General features: G+C 45.3%; 1 protein-coding gene across 6 annotated transcripts in view; it reads left to right on the top strand.

Moving 5' to 3' along the window:
* The window catches only part of npnta (nephronectin a), a 56881-nt gene that overhangs the window by 25273 nt on the left and 17147 nt on the right, over window positions 1-14461 (top strand). For all 6 annotated transcript variants that reach the window (XM_055924062.1, XM_055924061.1, XM_055924063.1 and 3 more), the window contains 5 exons: window positions 4997-5116; window positions 8504-8623; window positions 11066-11200; window positions 12071-12193; window positions 13734-14231. In XM_055924062.1, coding sequence (XP_055780037.1) covers window positions 4997-5116; window positions 8504-8623; window positions 11066-11200; window positions 12071-12193; window positions 13734-14231 — 996 coding nt within the window. The remainder of the gene's footprint in view (window positions 1-4996; window positions 5117-8503; window positions 8624-11065; window positions 11201-12070; window positions 12194-13733; window positions 14232-14461) is intronic.

The following is a 14461-nucleotide window of genomic DNA, read 5'->3' as shown; positions in this document are numbered from 1 at the left end:
ATTTCTCAGCCACCTTCGAACAATGGACCACTCTGTCTGTCCGGCGTTATCGTGTTGTTTTATTTCAAGACCTGCATGTTCTTGACCAGAGAGCCCCCTGGGTAATCTGTTAGCAAGTGATAGTGGTGTGTCAGAAACGCACCACCGACGCATACCTTGAAGCAGTCCACCCAATAAATCACTTGGACTACTCTCTCCTTCTCTCTCTTTATTTGTATCTCTCTCTCTCTTTCTCTCTCTCTGTCTCTCTCTCGCTCTCGCTCTCTCTGTGTCTGGGGCGGCAGGTAGCCTAGTGGTTAGAGTGTTAGGCTAGTAACCGAAAGGTCAAATTCCCGAGCTGACAAGGTAAAAATCTGTTGTCCTGCCCCTGAACAAGGCAGTTAACCCACTGTTCCTAGGCTGTCACCGTAAATAAGAATTTGTTCTTAACTGACTTGCCTGGTTTAAAAAAATGCTCTCCCTTTTTCTCCCTCTCTCGACGCATCACGACAGTTCATTGACAGTAAATAGTAATATCTCAGTGAAGGGTTCAACTCCAGAGACACATACAATAGACTCCCAAAGACCTTGTCAAGTGGTGGTTCTATCTCTCCTATCTGTCAGTCCTCTCTGTTATCTCCTCTCTCATCTCGCTCTCGTTCGTTATCTTCTCCCGTCTCCCTCTATCTTGTCTATCTTCCAACAGGGAACAGATTCAGCCAGGCTGTGAATGTCATTTGGCTGCGCTAGTTGCTGCTCGGCGCTTGTGCTGTCTGAGAACGTGACCCATTCCTTTCCCATCATCCTCTTTATTTACATTTTCAAGATGTTTTCAGTTGTCACTGCCTGGACAAGCCAAGCGAATCTCCTCTCTATCTCTCTCTCTCTCTCTCTCTCTCTCTCTCTCTCTCTCTCTCTCTCTCTCTCTCTCTCTCTCTCTCTCTCTCTCTCTCTCTCTCTCTCTCTCTCTCAGTTTCAATTGAGTTTCAATGGACAATGTTTTTAATGTTTATTTGCTTTTTACCCTTGTCTCTCTCCACAGCAGCTCTTATTAATGATGAAGGCAGAGCTCCGGCAGACAAAGCAGGAGTGACAGTGGGAGAAATGGCTGGCAAATACCAGCTCCAGGGTTCTGTGTGTGTATGTGTGTGTGTGTGTGTGTGTGTGTGTGTGTGTGTGTGTGTGTGTGTGTGTGTGTGTGTGTGTGTGTGTGTGTGTGTGTGTGTGTGTGTGTGTGTGTGTGTGTGTGATTACTGAACTGTCAGGGAGGGTACTGGCCAAATGAAAGGTGACAATAAAGAAACAGGGATGGCGACCAAAATAGCAGACAGGGTGAGATGTCTGGGATGAGTTGTCGCTAGTCGAGAAGGCATTTTGTCATGTTTGATGTGTTTGGCCATGTTGCTGAGGAGATGCTAATGATAGTTAGCAACAATCACTGTATGTCAGTAGTGACAGTGCTAATGATGCTAACAAGACTGTGTTGAAGTGTTGGGAATTGTTCTTTGACCTTGAAACAAGTTTGAGTTACGCTTGGAAGTTAACGCTAAAAAGGATTAGGATTTTTATAACACATGTTAAGCACCCAATATATCCAGTGTGGTTATCGCAATGGAAATCTCAATGACATTGTTTCGTATCACTTCATTCTACGTATGAATTCACTTTTTGATGATAAAGAACACCGACAGGTGCTAATGATTGTCTCTCCAAAGTTACTCCACAGAGAGAGACATAGTCTTTCTTTTTATAATACAAATGACCAAGTAATTGCGCCTGGATTCGAAATCTCAGAGCTGAAATGGCCACTTAAGTTTCTCATTCTGTCAACGATTTCTAGTTGTATGTCTTGGTGGGAGTCGGTATTTAATATGATGACTTTGTCGTGACAGCTCCAGATGCGCCATCTCTTCTCATTTAGTACTTAAGGGTATCAAGTGTAGAAGATGAAACACACAGACAGAGATTTTACTGATTTTTTTTCACAATTCACTATGTTGGATATAAATCTGTAACAGATTCGTTTGCTTGTAGGGTAAAGTCATTATTCAGCATTTAGTACAATAAAAACAACTTCTGAATGTGTTTTATTTACTAAAACCTTAATGTTTTTATATAAACCACTGACACCAATAGAGAAGCTTCTCTTAGTTGTTTAATGTGAATTAGTGCTATTGGACAATTGGAAGTCAAAATTTGACTTATCATAGTATCTCATTTACTGTATTCTAGTAGGCCACGGTGTTCTATTCTAAACCGTCGCCAACCCGTTCTGTCAGACTGTCAGTCATCCCTTAACATTTACTGCATTGGAAATTGACTTAAGCCCAATGGCACAGCGGAGGATTTAAACAGACCGTTTCTCCCCTACCACCAATCACGGTGCTGACATGACCTTAGCGGGCTAGCCAATTCACATTAATACCGTGGTATACGACCGAGGTACACTCCACTCCTCGTCCCGTTCATCTATTTAAATCTGTAGCATCTGTCCAATACAGAAGGGCATGCCAGTGGCCAAAGCACCCAAAGAATGCAATACCATTCCGCGCGTTGCCCCAGAGCTAAAGATGGCGCCGCTCATGATTTTACTCTGAAGTGGGCCAGGCTTTAAAACGCCTGGACATCATGTACAGCTGAGATGGAGCTCTATTGACATGGCATGCCTCAATTAGACATGGAAAGGGGGGGGGGGGGGGGGGTGTAACTTAGATAGATGTTTTTTTAATGTTGTTGGGACGGTGTGAGGGTGTGTGTGTCACCCCCCTCCTTACGCACACACTTAAAGGGACACTTCTGGGTTTTGGGAATGATGCATTGTATCTATTTCCCCAGATGAACATGAACTCGTGGATACTATTTGTACGTCTCTGTGTCCAGCATGCAGGAAGTTAGCGGTAGCTTCGCCAGCCCATGCTAACTGGCGTTATCCCAATGACTGGAAGTCTCTGGGTATCTGCTAGTAGTTCATCTGACTCTGGGGAGGTAGATAAAGGACCTCATTGCCAAACGCCTGAAGTATCCTTTTAAGCACTCCTGGTGGTCCCTGTTCTCCCAAGGGACCCTACTTCCAAGCACACTTCAAAAGGTGTCCACTCCAGGTGCAGTGCATTAACAAAAAAGTAACCCATTGAATTGTGTAATTTTTCAACCGTGGACATCAGTACTCTTATGGAAGACTTACTCAACCTCACTGTTGGTGTCTGTGTGTTTCAGACCAATGCAAAGATAATGACTTGAGTTCATGTCTGTGTGTTTCAGACCAATGTAAAGATAATGACTTGAGTTAGTGTCTGTGTGTTTCAGACCAATGTAAAGATAATGACTTGAGTTAGTGTCTGTGTGTTTCAGACCAATGTAAAGATAATGACTTGAGTTAGTGTTTGTGTTTCAGACCAATGTAAAGATAATGACTTGAGTTAGTGTTTGTGTTTCAGACCAATGTAAATATAATGACTTGAGTTTGTCTCTGTGTGTTTCAGACCAATGTAAAGATAATGACTTGAGTTAGTGTCTGTGTGTTTCAGACCAATGTAAAGATAATGACTTGAGTTAGTGGCTGTGTGTTTCAGACCAATATAAAGATAATGACTTGAGTTAGTGTCTGTGTGTTTCAGACCAATGTAAAGATAATGACTTGAGTTAGTGTCTGTGTGTTTCAGACCAATGTAAAGATAATGACTTGAGTTAGTGGCTGTGTGTTTCAGACCAATATAAAGATAATGACTTGAGTTAGTGTCTGTGTGTTTCAGACCAATGTAAAGATAATGACTTGAGTTTTTCTCAGCAGTATTTGACAGGTGTTGAGCCTCGGGTACATTCTCTTCTCTCTGAGCTCACCCAGCGTCTAACCTTAACAAGGGATAGTTTTCTAATAATATCTGCATAGACTGGTGAGGGGGTGGAGCTCCAGACATTTACGGTCATAAAAAGAAACACCCTGAAATCAGCGATGGAGTTGTCAAGGCGATACACAACAGTAACATCACCATCGGTATGAACTTTAAAAGGTTACGTACGAGGAAGCGATTTGTTTTGACCATTTGCAGCATGTAATAAGCAGCTTGGTCAGTTGGAACAGCTGTTAACTGTGTCTTCCTGTGTAAAGAGGAGGAGAGGAGGAAGGTAGCGGCCGGGCTTGTCTGAACATGGAAACACTTCACTTCCTTTAGGCACTTACCTGAGACTGGCCCCCACCCTCCACACCCCACTCCCTCCCATATACTCCATACAAATGATGTGCTGGGCTTGACCCAGATTGACCCTGTGCCCTTTGATATCTCTCTCTCTCTCTCTCTCTCTCTCTCTCTCTCTCTCTCTCTCTCTCTCTCTCTCTCTCAATTCAATTCAATTCAAGGGGCTTTATTGGCATGGGAAACGTGTTAACATTGCTAAAGCAAGTGAGGTAGATAATATTCCTAAAGTGAAATGAACAATAAAAATGAACAGTATTACATTACACATACAGAAGTCTCTCTCTCTCTCTCTCATCCCTCTGTTCTCTCGCTCTCTCTCTCGTCCCTCTCTCCTGCTCTCTCTATCCCCCCATCTCTCTCTCTCCCTCTCTCATCCCTCTCTCCCTCTCTCTCTCTCTCCCTCTCTCATCCTTCTCTCCCTCTCTCTCTCTCTCTCTCTCCCTCTCTCATCCTTCTCTCTCTCTCTCTCTCTCTCTCTCGCTCTCTCTCTCTCTCTCTCTCTCTCTCTCTCTCTCTCTCTCTACCTCCAGACACAAAATAAGTGTGGGCTGAAGAAGCCTAACTCCCACTTTTCCTCCCTTTCTCCTCCCTCTCCTTCTCCTTCCTCTCCGTCCTCCACGCTACCTTATGATTAGTCCCTTTCTCCTCCCTCTCTTTCTCCTCCCTCTCTCCTTCCTCTCCATCCTCCACGCTACCTCCTTATGATTAGTCCTTTTCTCCTTCCTCTCTTTCTCCTCCCTCTCTTTCTCCTCCCTCTCTTTCTCCTTCCTCTCCGTCCCCCACGCTACCTCCTTCTGATTCCTCTCTTTCTCTCCCTCCAGACCTGAACGAGTGCGGTCTGAAGCCCCGGCCGTGCAAACACAGGTGCATGAACACATACGGCAGCTACAAGTGCTACTGCCTCAATGGCTATATGCTGATGCCTGACGGGACCTGTGGAAGTGAGTGGAATGTCACATGACGTGGGTCTGTGTGATGTGAACAGTGTGACGGACTGTCCCTCTTCTCTTCTTTGACTCTGTTTGTATTTCTCTTTCTGTCAGTCTGTTGTCTCTTCATTTTTCCTCTCTGTCTCTCTCTCTATCTTGATTTCTCCGCCCTCTCTCTGTTCATTATTTCTCACTCTCTCTGTATCACTCTCTCTCGCTTCCTCTCCCTCACCTCAAATGTATTCCCTCTTTAAAGCCATTAGAATACTGTGCTCTCTCTCCAATTCTGAAGTCCATTTTCACATCCACGTTTAGACCTTTGACAACACTACAGTCTCTCCTGTTGTGATGAAATGTTTAGGAAAATAAAGTCAACATCCCATTCTATCCACTCACCGTCACTGACCGTCACCGTTACAGCGACAGGCAGGCTCTGGGGAGCCAACCCCAGTATGCATCCTAAATGACTATAGGTCCAGGTCAAAAGTAGCGCACTGTATAGAGAATAGAGTGCTGTTTGGGACGCACCCCCAGTCAAATATGAAGTAGATGTGAACTTTAACCTTTGTATATAAAATGGGACTTGTATTGCTTAGCCCTAAAGGTATTCTGACTCATCCTGTAGAGGTGATGGTGTGTCTGTGCTTGCCCTCCAGTAACCGCTGCTATTTTTCTTTCTCCTTTCCTTGCACCTTTTGCAACCACACAATCTTATCGAGAACCTTGTAAAAGTATGAAAGTGCTCACTTGAGTGTTCCTTTGATGAAAGCAGTAATGATATCGCCCCACTTGAATGTGGAGGCCCCCTCTTTGACAGGTAAGGTTGTTTTATTTTTCTGATTTGATTATTATGAACTACTTTTACCCGTCAGGAACAAAAACCCCAAGATACCGTTGAAGTATAACATCAGAATATCCATGTGTGTTCTATCTACATATGCCGAGTGTACAAAACATTAAGAACACATTCCAAATTGCGTTGCCATCAGAACAGCCTCAATTCCTCGAGGCATGGACTCTGCAAGATGTCCAAAGGATTCCACAAGGATGCTGGCCCATGTTGACTCTAATGCTTCCCACGGTTGTGTCAAGTTGGCTGGATGACTTTTGGGTGGTTGGCAATTCTTGATACACACGGGAAACTGTTAAAAGCATTAAAAATACTTCTTGAACATTTCTCCTCCCCATCATCTACACTGATTGAAGTGATTTAACAAGTGACATCGATAAGGGATCATAGCTTTCACCTGGTCATGGAAAGAGCAGGTGTTCATAATGTTTTGTCCACACAGTTGGCAGTTATGTATTTTTTTAGGTCACCTCAAGTATTTGTTGATCTTCCTCTCTCTTTCTCCTCTTCCTCCTCATCGTCTTTGATCAACAGGCTACTCTAATGTTTTATCAGCCTGGCCTGCGTCCCTCCTTTCCTCCTCCTCATCATCTTTGATCAACAGGCTACTCTAACGTTTTATCAGCCTGGCCTGCGTCCCTCCTTTCCTTCTCCTCATCGTCTTTGATCAACAGGCTACTCTAACGTTTTATCAGCCTGGCCTGCGTCCCTCCTTTCCTCCTCCTCATCGTCTTTGATCAACAGGCTACTCTAACGTTTTATCAGCCTGGCCTGCGTCCCTCCTCTCCTCCTCCTCATCGTCTTTGATCAACAGGCTACTCTAACGTTTTATCAGCCTGGCCTGCGTCCCTCCTCTCCTCCTCCTCATCGTCTTTGATCAACAGGCTACTCTAACGTTTTATCAGCCTGGCCTGCGTCCCTCCTTTCCTCCTCCTCATCGTCTTTGATCAACAGGCTACTCTAACGTTTTATCAGCCTGGCCTGCGTCCCTCCTTTCCTCCTCCTCATCGTCTTTGATCAACAGGCTACTCTAATGTTTTATCAGCCTGGCCTGCGTCCCTCCTCTCCTCCTCCTCATCGTCTTTGATCAACAGGCTACTCTAACGTTTTATCAGCCTGGCCTGCGTCCCTCCTCTCCTCCTCCTCATCGTCTTTGATCAACAGGCTACTCTAACGTTTTATCAGCCTGGCCTGCGTCCCTCCTTTCCTCCTCCTCATCGTCTTTGATCAACAGGCTACTCTAACGTTTTATCAGCCTGGCCTGCGTCCCTCCTTTCCTCCTCCTCATCGTCTTTGATCAACAGGCTACTCTAATGTTTTATCAGCCTGGGCTGCGTCCCTCCTCTCCTCCTCCTCATCGTCTTTGATCAACAGGCTACTCTAACGTTTTATCAGCCTGGCCTGCGTCCCTCCTTTCCTCCTCCTCATCGTCTTTGATCAACAGGCTACTCTAACGTTTTATCAGCCTGGCCTGCGTCCCTCCTCTCCTCCTCCTCATCGTCTTTGATCAACAGGCTACTCTAACGCTTTATCAGCCTGGCCTGCGTCCCTCCTCTCCTCCTCCTCATCGTCTTTGATCAACAGGCTACTCTAACGTTTTATCAGCCTGGCCTGCGTCCCTCCTCTCCTCCTCCTCATCGTCTTTGATCAACAGGCTACTCTAACGTTTTATCAGCCTGGCCTGCGTCCCTCCTCTCCTCCTCATCGTCTTTGATCGACAGGCTACTCTAACGTTTTATCAGCCTGGCCTGCGTCCCTCCTCTCCTCCTCCTTCTTTCTCCTCCAGTCTATTCCAGAGTTCCTGCTGCAGCAACAAACGTAGCAACTTTCATTTCCTTTTTTGGAAATGTTGTGGAAGAGAAGTGGGGGGGGGGAATCCACACAAAGAAATGATTTCATGTTATTTTGGAGAGCAGCTTGAACTCCTGAACGACCAATGAGAATGGAACCACAGAGTGGTGTTTTCAGGACGAACAGGAGGGCGAGAGAAGAGAGGGTGAGAAAGGGTTGAAAAGAAAGTGAAGGGAGGGCGAAGGGAGGGTATTTTGTGAGTGCCAATATTCCACTCTACCTAGGTTGTGATCCAGAGTATATTGCTGTAATTAATCCTCACTGTGAGTCTTCCTGTGTCCACGCACCCGCTTGTGTGTGTGATCTGTGTGTGTGTGTCCTTAATGTTTGTGTGTGTATATGTGTGTGTTTGTCCTTAATGTTTGCGTGTGTGTGTTTATGTGTGTGTGTGTCCCCTTAATGTTTGTGTGTGTGTTTATGTGTGTGTGTGTGTGTGTTTTTAATGTTTGTGTGTGTGTGGGTGTGTCCTTCATGTTTGTTTGTGTGTTTCTGTCTGTGTTTCTGTGTTTCTGTGTGTGTGTGTGTGTGTGTGTGTGTGTGTGTGTGTGTGTGTGTGTGTGTGTGTGTGTGTGTGTGTGTGTGTGTGTGTGTGTGTGTGTGTGTGTGTGTGTGTGTGTGTGTGTGTGTGTGTGTGTGTGTGTGTGTGTGTGTGTGTGCGTGAGAGAGCTAGCTATAACCTGCTGCTGTATCCCCTCCAGATACCCGTACCTGTGGTATGGCCAACTGCCAGTATGGCTGTGAGGTGCTGAAGGGAGAGGTGCGCTGTCAGTGCCCGTCGCCAGGGCTTCAGCTGGCGCCGGACGGAAGAACCTGTGTGGGTATGTTCTGTTCTAGTGTTAAATATATCAGCACGCACATAGGCGCACACACACGTGCACATCCACACAACACGCCTTATTCAATTATTCAACGCCAGAAGAAGCGTTACTTCTTTTCTTGTAATAGAGAAACCTGAGACGGGTGAGTTTCTTTTGTCTTGTCAGCCTTTGAATTTGCTGAAGAGATGATCAAATTAAATTTGATTGCCACAGAGCTCGACAAAATACCTTTGGCAGCAATGAAAACACAAGTTAGAAAATCAAATAATCCCTTAAATGGGGAAGACAGCAGTAGGGAGAAAAACCTACCTGTTATTCTCAAACACTCTTTGCTGGGCCATTGGCATTCTGAATGTCCTTGACAACCTCAACGGTGATGTGATATTCTCTCTCTCTGTCTCGGTCTCGGTCTCGGTCTCGGTCTCGGTCTCTGTCTCTGTCTCTGTCTCTGTCTCTGTCTCTGTCTCTGTCTCTGTCTCTGTCTCTGTCTCTGTCTCTGTCTCTCTGTCTCTCTGTCTCTCTGTCTCTCTGTCTCTCTGTCTCTGTCTCTCTCTCAGCTACTAATTACATTTTTACTACGTGGAGACTGCATAATGGCCTTTCTTAATGAAGGTGAATGCACTGACTGAAGTTCACTGGGAGTAAAATGACCAGGGATCTCTCTCTCTTTTACATGCCACCACTCAGATGAGTAAATCTCAAATGGACAAATTGAGGCAGTTAATCCATGTCACATCTAAGTGCAGGCTCTGTCTATTGGCTCAGCTTAAATACAAGCTCTGTCGATTGGCTTGGCTGAGCCTTAAGGCGATGCACTCCAGTCGCAGTTTGAGACTGAGGGGAGGCAGAGGGGGTGTGGTTTCAATCACTGTTGTAGAAGGAGAGAGAGGTTCCTAGCCCACAGGTGTTACAATGGCTCTGGAAATATTTGAGGAGACCCCTTCAACCCTTTTCGGAAAGAGGAGTTTTTTTTATGGAAGAGGGTGTCTGCTTGAAATAATGACTTAGGTCAAGGGTCACCAATGTTAGCAATTTATGTTATTCTTCAATAACACAAACTCCAAAGCAATCAGGGGGAGATCGTCCTCTCAAACTCTCAAACTTTGCATGGTGACTTTATCTTCAAAATATTCTTATACCAGAGAGAGTTGATAGCTGTTCCAGGGTAGGATGATTTGGATGAGTTATATGTCTGGTCCAGACTACTAGTCTACTGTAGTCTCTTTGTTATTTTGTGTTGTTCCTCTGGCAACTGAAGAGGCCTATGGCAAGCCCATGTCAAATCCCTCAAAAAATTAAATGCAAAAATTCTTTGCTGTAATCTTTTGCCGTGGACTAGATCGATATTGACAGGCGATGGAGATTGAGAGGCGAGAAACATGTTGAGGACAATACGCTATGATTAACGAGTCATCCTGGGATTAATGAGTGCTGATTAATGATTAACTCCTGGGATTTTTGGATTGTTCCAGAAACTAGACAGCTTCATATTTCATTTATCCTTCTCATAGAAAATGCCCAATTAATCAAAGGGTTTGTCAGCAGAAAAAACAGCTATGCAGAACTGGATATAAGCCGATAAACACTAAATATGAAGTGATTGAATGAAACAGCGCTGTTCTTTCTAGACAAGCAGTTCTTTTCATGGGTGGGTTTTCAGACAGAAAAGCAGTGATTGATTGGAAACCGTGTACATATTTTTGGCCTGTTGTAGGCTACCCTTTAGTATGCATCCATCTTTCTCTTAGACTCTCCATAACACTCGGTAAGTTTCAAGTTGGTGTAACTGTCAGAGTTGTTTCCCTCATGAAACATTTTACAGCACATTAACTCATGGTTTTAAGTGAAAAAGACTCACCCTTTGTCTGTAGTCCTTTCAATTAATTCCTGCCCATGTAACTACAGAGGTGATTTGAGTCGACCCTGACGGAATAAGCTGTTAAAACCTTCACAACCGTGGTGTGTATTGTTCTGATCATAGGATTTAATACATAATCGGCTTTCGTTCATGTTTGAATAAACCCAAAGGAGAGAAAAGAAGAAACAAGGAGAGAAAAGACCTGTGAAAGAGAGAAAATGCTGTTATTTTGAAAGATGCAGATGAACCTGGAGGCTATATTTATATATGTATTCATGTAATACCTAAATGCGTTGATGTGTTGCTAGCCAACCTAAGCGTGCACGAAGAGACATATATTTCCATTGATTTACATGGATATATATACGGCTTTGGTATAGGTGAAACTATATGTTTATTAATAAAGAATTGAAACCCTGTTGAAGGTGGGCTAGCTGATTAAACGTTGGTATTTATTACATGTATTGAATCAGAGCCATGATATTGTACAGCCCTTCCTCCTTAGTATTAATGCCACTCCTTCTAAGTACTAATAAAGACTCAACTATGAACTGTAGTTTAATCTGTAATGTTCTTACTTTCAGACGTGGACGAGTGTGCGACCGGCATGGCCATATGTCCCCGGTTCCGGAAGTGCATCAACACATTTGGGAGTTACATCTGTAAGTGTCACGAGGGCTTCGACCTGCAATACATCAACGGGAAGTACCAGTGTGTAGGTACGTAATGAGGTCATCCAGGCATCCACACGTCTTACCTGGGGTTTAAGGGTCAAAAGGTCAAAACGGGCAGGCGTCTGGAGCGTAGGTGTTGTTTTTACATGAATCATTTTAAGAGAGAGATAAGAAGAAAGAGAGGGGATGGACAGAGAGAACGAGGGAGCGGAAAGAAAGAACGAGGAAAAACGGCATAACCTCATGAAATCCTGTCAAATCTCTAAGTATTTACTGCGTCTTCTCTGAACAAATCACATTCACTCTTTAATCTTGAACAGAGAATAATTCAGTAAGCAGTCTATTGGAATAACGCCTCCTCTGTCCTCTCGCCTTCGAGATGTCAACAATCAAACGTTCAACACTGTCAGTTGTGCAGTGTTCACTAAACTCCTCATAACGTGTTATCTGAATGGGTGAGGGTTTTAATGAACTAACAAGCAATCTTCGTAAAGTTTTCAGTGTACTGAATATTCTCTCTCTTCACTCTAATAAATCGCACTTCCCCTAATAAAAGGAGACATTGACATAAACGCTGAACTCCCTCTGAGTGAAGGGGGAATTAACCCTGGCCAATTAGCATGCTGTACTTCTGCTGCCTTTCACTGTGTTTATGTGCTGTGCAAGAGCTCTCCTTTCTGTCTGTCTGTCTGTCTGTCTGTCTGTCTGTCTGTCTGTCTCTGTCTGTCTGTCTGTCTGTCTGTCTGTCTGTCTCTGTCTGTCTGTCTGTCTGTCTCTGTCTGTCTGTCTCTGTCTGTCTGTCTGTCTGTCTGTCTCTGTCTGTCTGTCTGTCTGTCTGTCTGTCTGTCTGTCTGTCTGTATTTGTCTCTCCCCTCCCTCCCTCATACTCAGCTATGTGGTTCTCCTGTCTTTCAGATGTGGATGAGTGCTCCTCAGGCCAAAACCAATGCAGCAGTTTCGCCACCTGCTATAACACGCCTGGCTCCTACAAGTGCAAGTGCAAAGACGGCTACAGGGGGATGGGCCATGACTGCAAACGTAAGCTAGGCCACTGAATGGCCCCGTCTCTCTTTTTAAAGGGGACAGGGCCCCCTTTTTTATTTTCTTTGGTCGTGTTTTTTGAAGGCTGGAGGGTGGACGAGATTACGGGGTAGGAAAAGTAGTCTGCAACTTAAGAGCAAGGGGCTGAAACTCTTGTCTTTGTAATGGCTGTCACTCATGAGTGAGATAACCCCGCCCCTTATCGTCTAGTACGGCCATCTTTATCTTTAAAGACAGAAAAGGGTCAGTCAAACGTTTTCCAGACGTCAGATGTCTCTTTCTTTTTCTTCTTCCTCCGGCTAGTGTCCTCTTCCTCTAACTTGATAGACCACTCAGACGCCTGTGTGTCTCTTTTGTCTTTGTTGTTGCTGTTCGCACAGCGGCTCAATAGCAAAAATAAAAGTAATCTATTATCATTATATATCCCCAGTAGTTGAATCTTTTGACTGAACTGCTGTATGCCAGTCAGTGTCGGCATCTCAAATTTCACCCTATTCCCTATATAGTACACTATTTTTGACCAGAATGCTATACGCCCTGGTCAAAAGTAGTGCACTTTATAGGGAAAAGGGTGCCGTTTGGGATGCTACCAGTGTAGCTAGCAGCACACAGAACCCCTCCGCCCGCCTAGAGCACTAGCAGAATCCCGACACTGGTATTTGAAACAATCTGTCGCCCTACCGGTGTGATACAGAAGTGGCTCAAGGGAGAGGGAGTTGATTTGCGATATCCTATTTGTGTGTCACATGCTGTATCAAAGCCCCTCCGTAACCCGAGAAAGCTTGAGCCGAGACTCTCTTTGAGAAGCCCCACACCCCTACCCTCACCCCTCTTCAGTCCTCAATCATGAAGCCCTTTTTCCTCAAGTCGTCCCTAAATGCCTTTTCTATTCTGCCCTCCGACCTGTGGAATGCAAGGATAAACAATAAATGGGTCTCGCGTCTCTCCTTCATGACATCAGAGGCTTTGGGGGTGATCCTGAGTGCAGGGATTTTTCTAGGTGTGGTTGGTATCACTCCCCACATGAATACCGCTAGCTGGCTGGCTGGCTGGCTGGCTGGCTGGCTGGCTGGCGAGAACTATGACTGCTCTATCAGGGGATAAAGTGGTAATAAATGTTAGAAAATTAGTCTTGATATAAGGGGGTAATTTGGTTTCGAAGATAAAATATTTAAAGTCCCTCAATGAGGGGGAGTATGCTTTATGGATACAGAGATAAAGCTGGTTGCTTGTTTACTCAGGTAAAGTCATTGCAGATGAAAGAGCTGGCCTTTCTTTCCAAGGGTCAGTTGGTCACTGCAGTCACCACTTCTTTATGCCTCATTAACACCGAAGCAGTCAGGGTCGTGTTCATTAAGCACCAAACTGAAGAAAAAAATACACTGAAACAGGGAGGGACTATCTGGACACCTCCAATTAGAACCGCACATTTGTTTTCCATTGCAAACATTTTAAAACATTTTTATGTTGCGTTCCCAAATGAACAAGACCCAGAATTCAGCTCTCAATCCATTTCCTGTGTTCTTTTCCCTTCCAGCCATTCCCAAGGTGGTCATCGATCCCCCCAGGTTCCCCCCGAACCACCACAACATTATCCCTGACTCGGACCACAAGAGGACCACCACCACGATCCGACCGCCCATGACCGCCAAGAGAGTCGCCCCCACCGCCCCCAAAAGAACCACAACCACTCCCAAACCAACGACCACTACTACTACAACTACCACTAGAGCACCTTCTACAACCACACCACCACCTCCCCCACCTCCTCCAAGAACGATGCCCCCCGCCCCTCGTAAGCCAGTGGTCCCCACGAGACCACCAATCATACCCACCAGGAGACCCCCTGTAGTCACCCGTAAGCCCTATGTGCCCCCACGGCGTCCCGCCATCACCTCTCCACCGCCCCCCACCCGCAGGACCCCCCCCTACGTGCCCACACGTCGCCCGCCTCCCCCAAAACAGCCTGAACCGGTCACCCCAGTGGACAACACCATCGAGAAGGATGTCACCAAACAGAGAGGTGACGTCCACAGTAAGTTTGGTTTTTGTTTTGCTTGAGGTTTACATTGACTGTTATGCATAGTGTGTGTGTGTGTGTGTGTGTGTGCGTGTGCGTGTGGCATCCGTAAACTTCTGAATGTACACCTCAGCTACTTTTCAGCACATTTGGTTAAAAAGATAAATCATATTTATGGTCCGGAGAGTCAAGTGTGCGCTCCGACAGCGAAACGAGATGGGTGGGGCTAAAGCTGAAGAGGGTGG

This window comes from Salvelinus fontinalis, chromosome 5 (assembly GCF_029448725.1).
Source record: "Salvelinus fontinalis isolate EN_2023a chromosome 5, ASM2944872v1, whole genome shotgun sequence".
In the NCBI taxonomy this organism is placed as follows: domain Eukaryota; kingdom Metazoa; phylum Chordata; class Actinopteri; order Salmoniformes; family Salmonidae; genus Salvelinus; species Salvelinus fontinalis.
The sequence above is the reverse complement of the archived record's forward strand: the minus strand, read 5'-3'. Positions and strand labels throughout refer to the sequence as shown.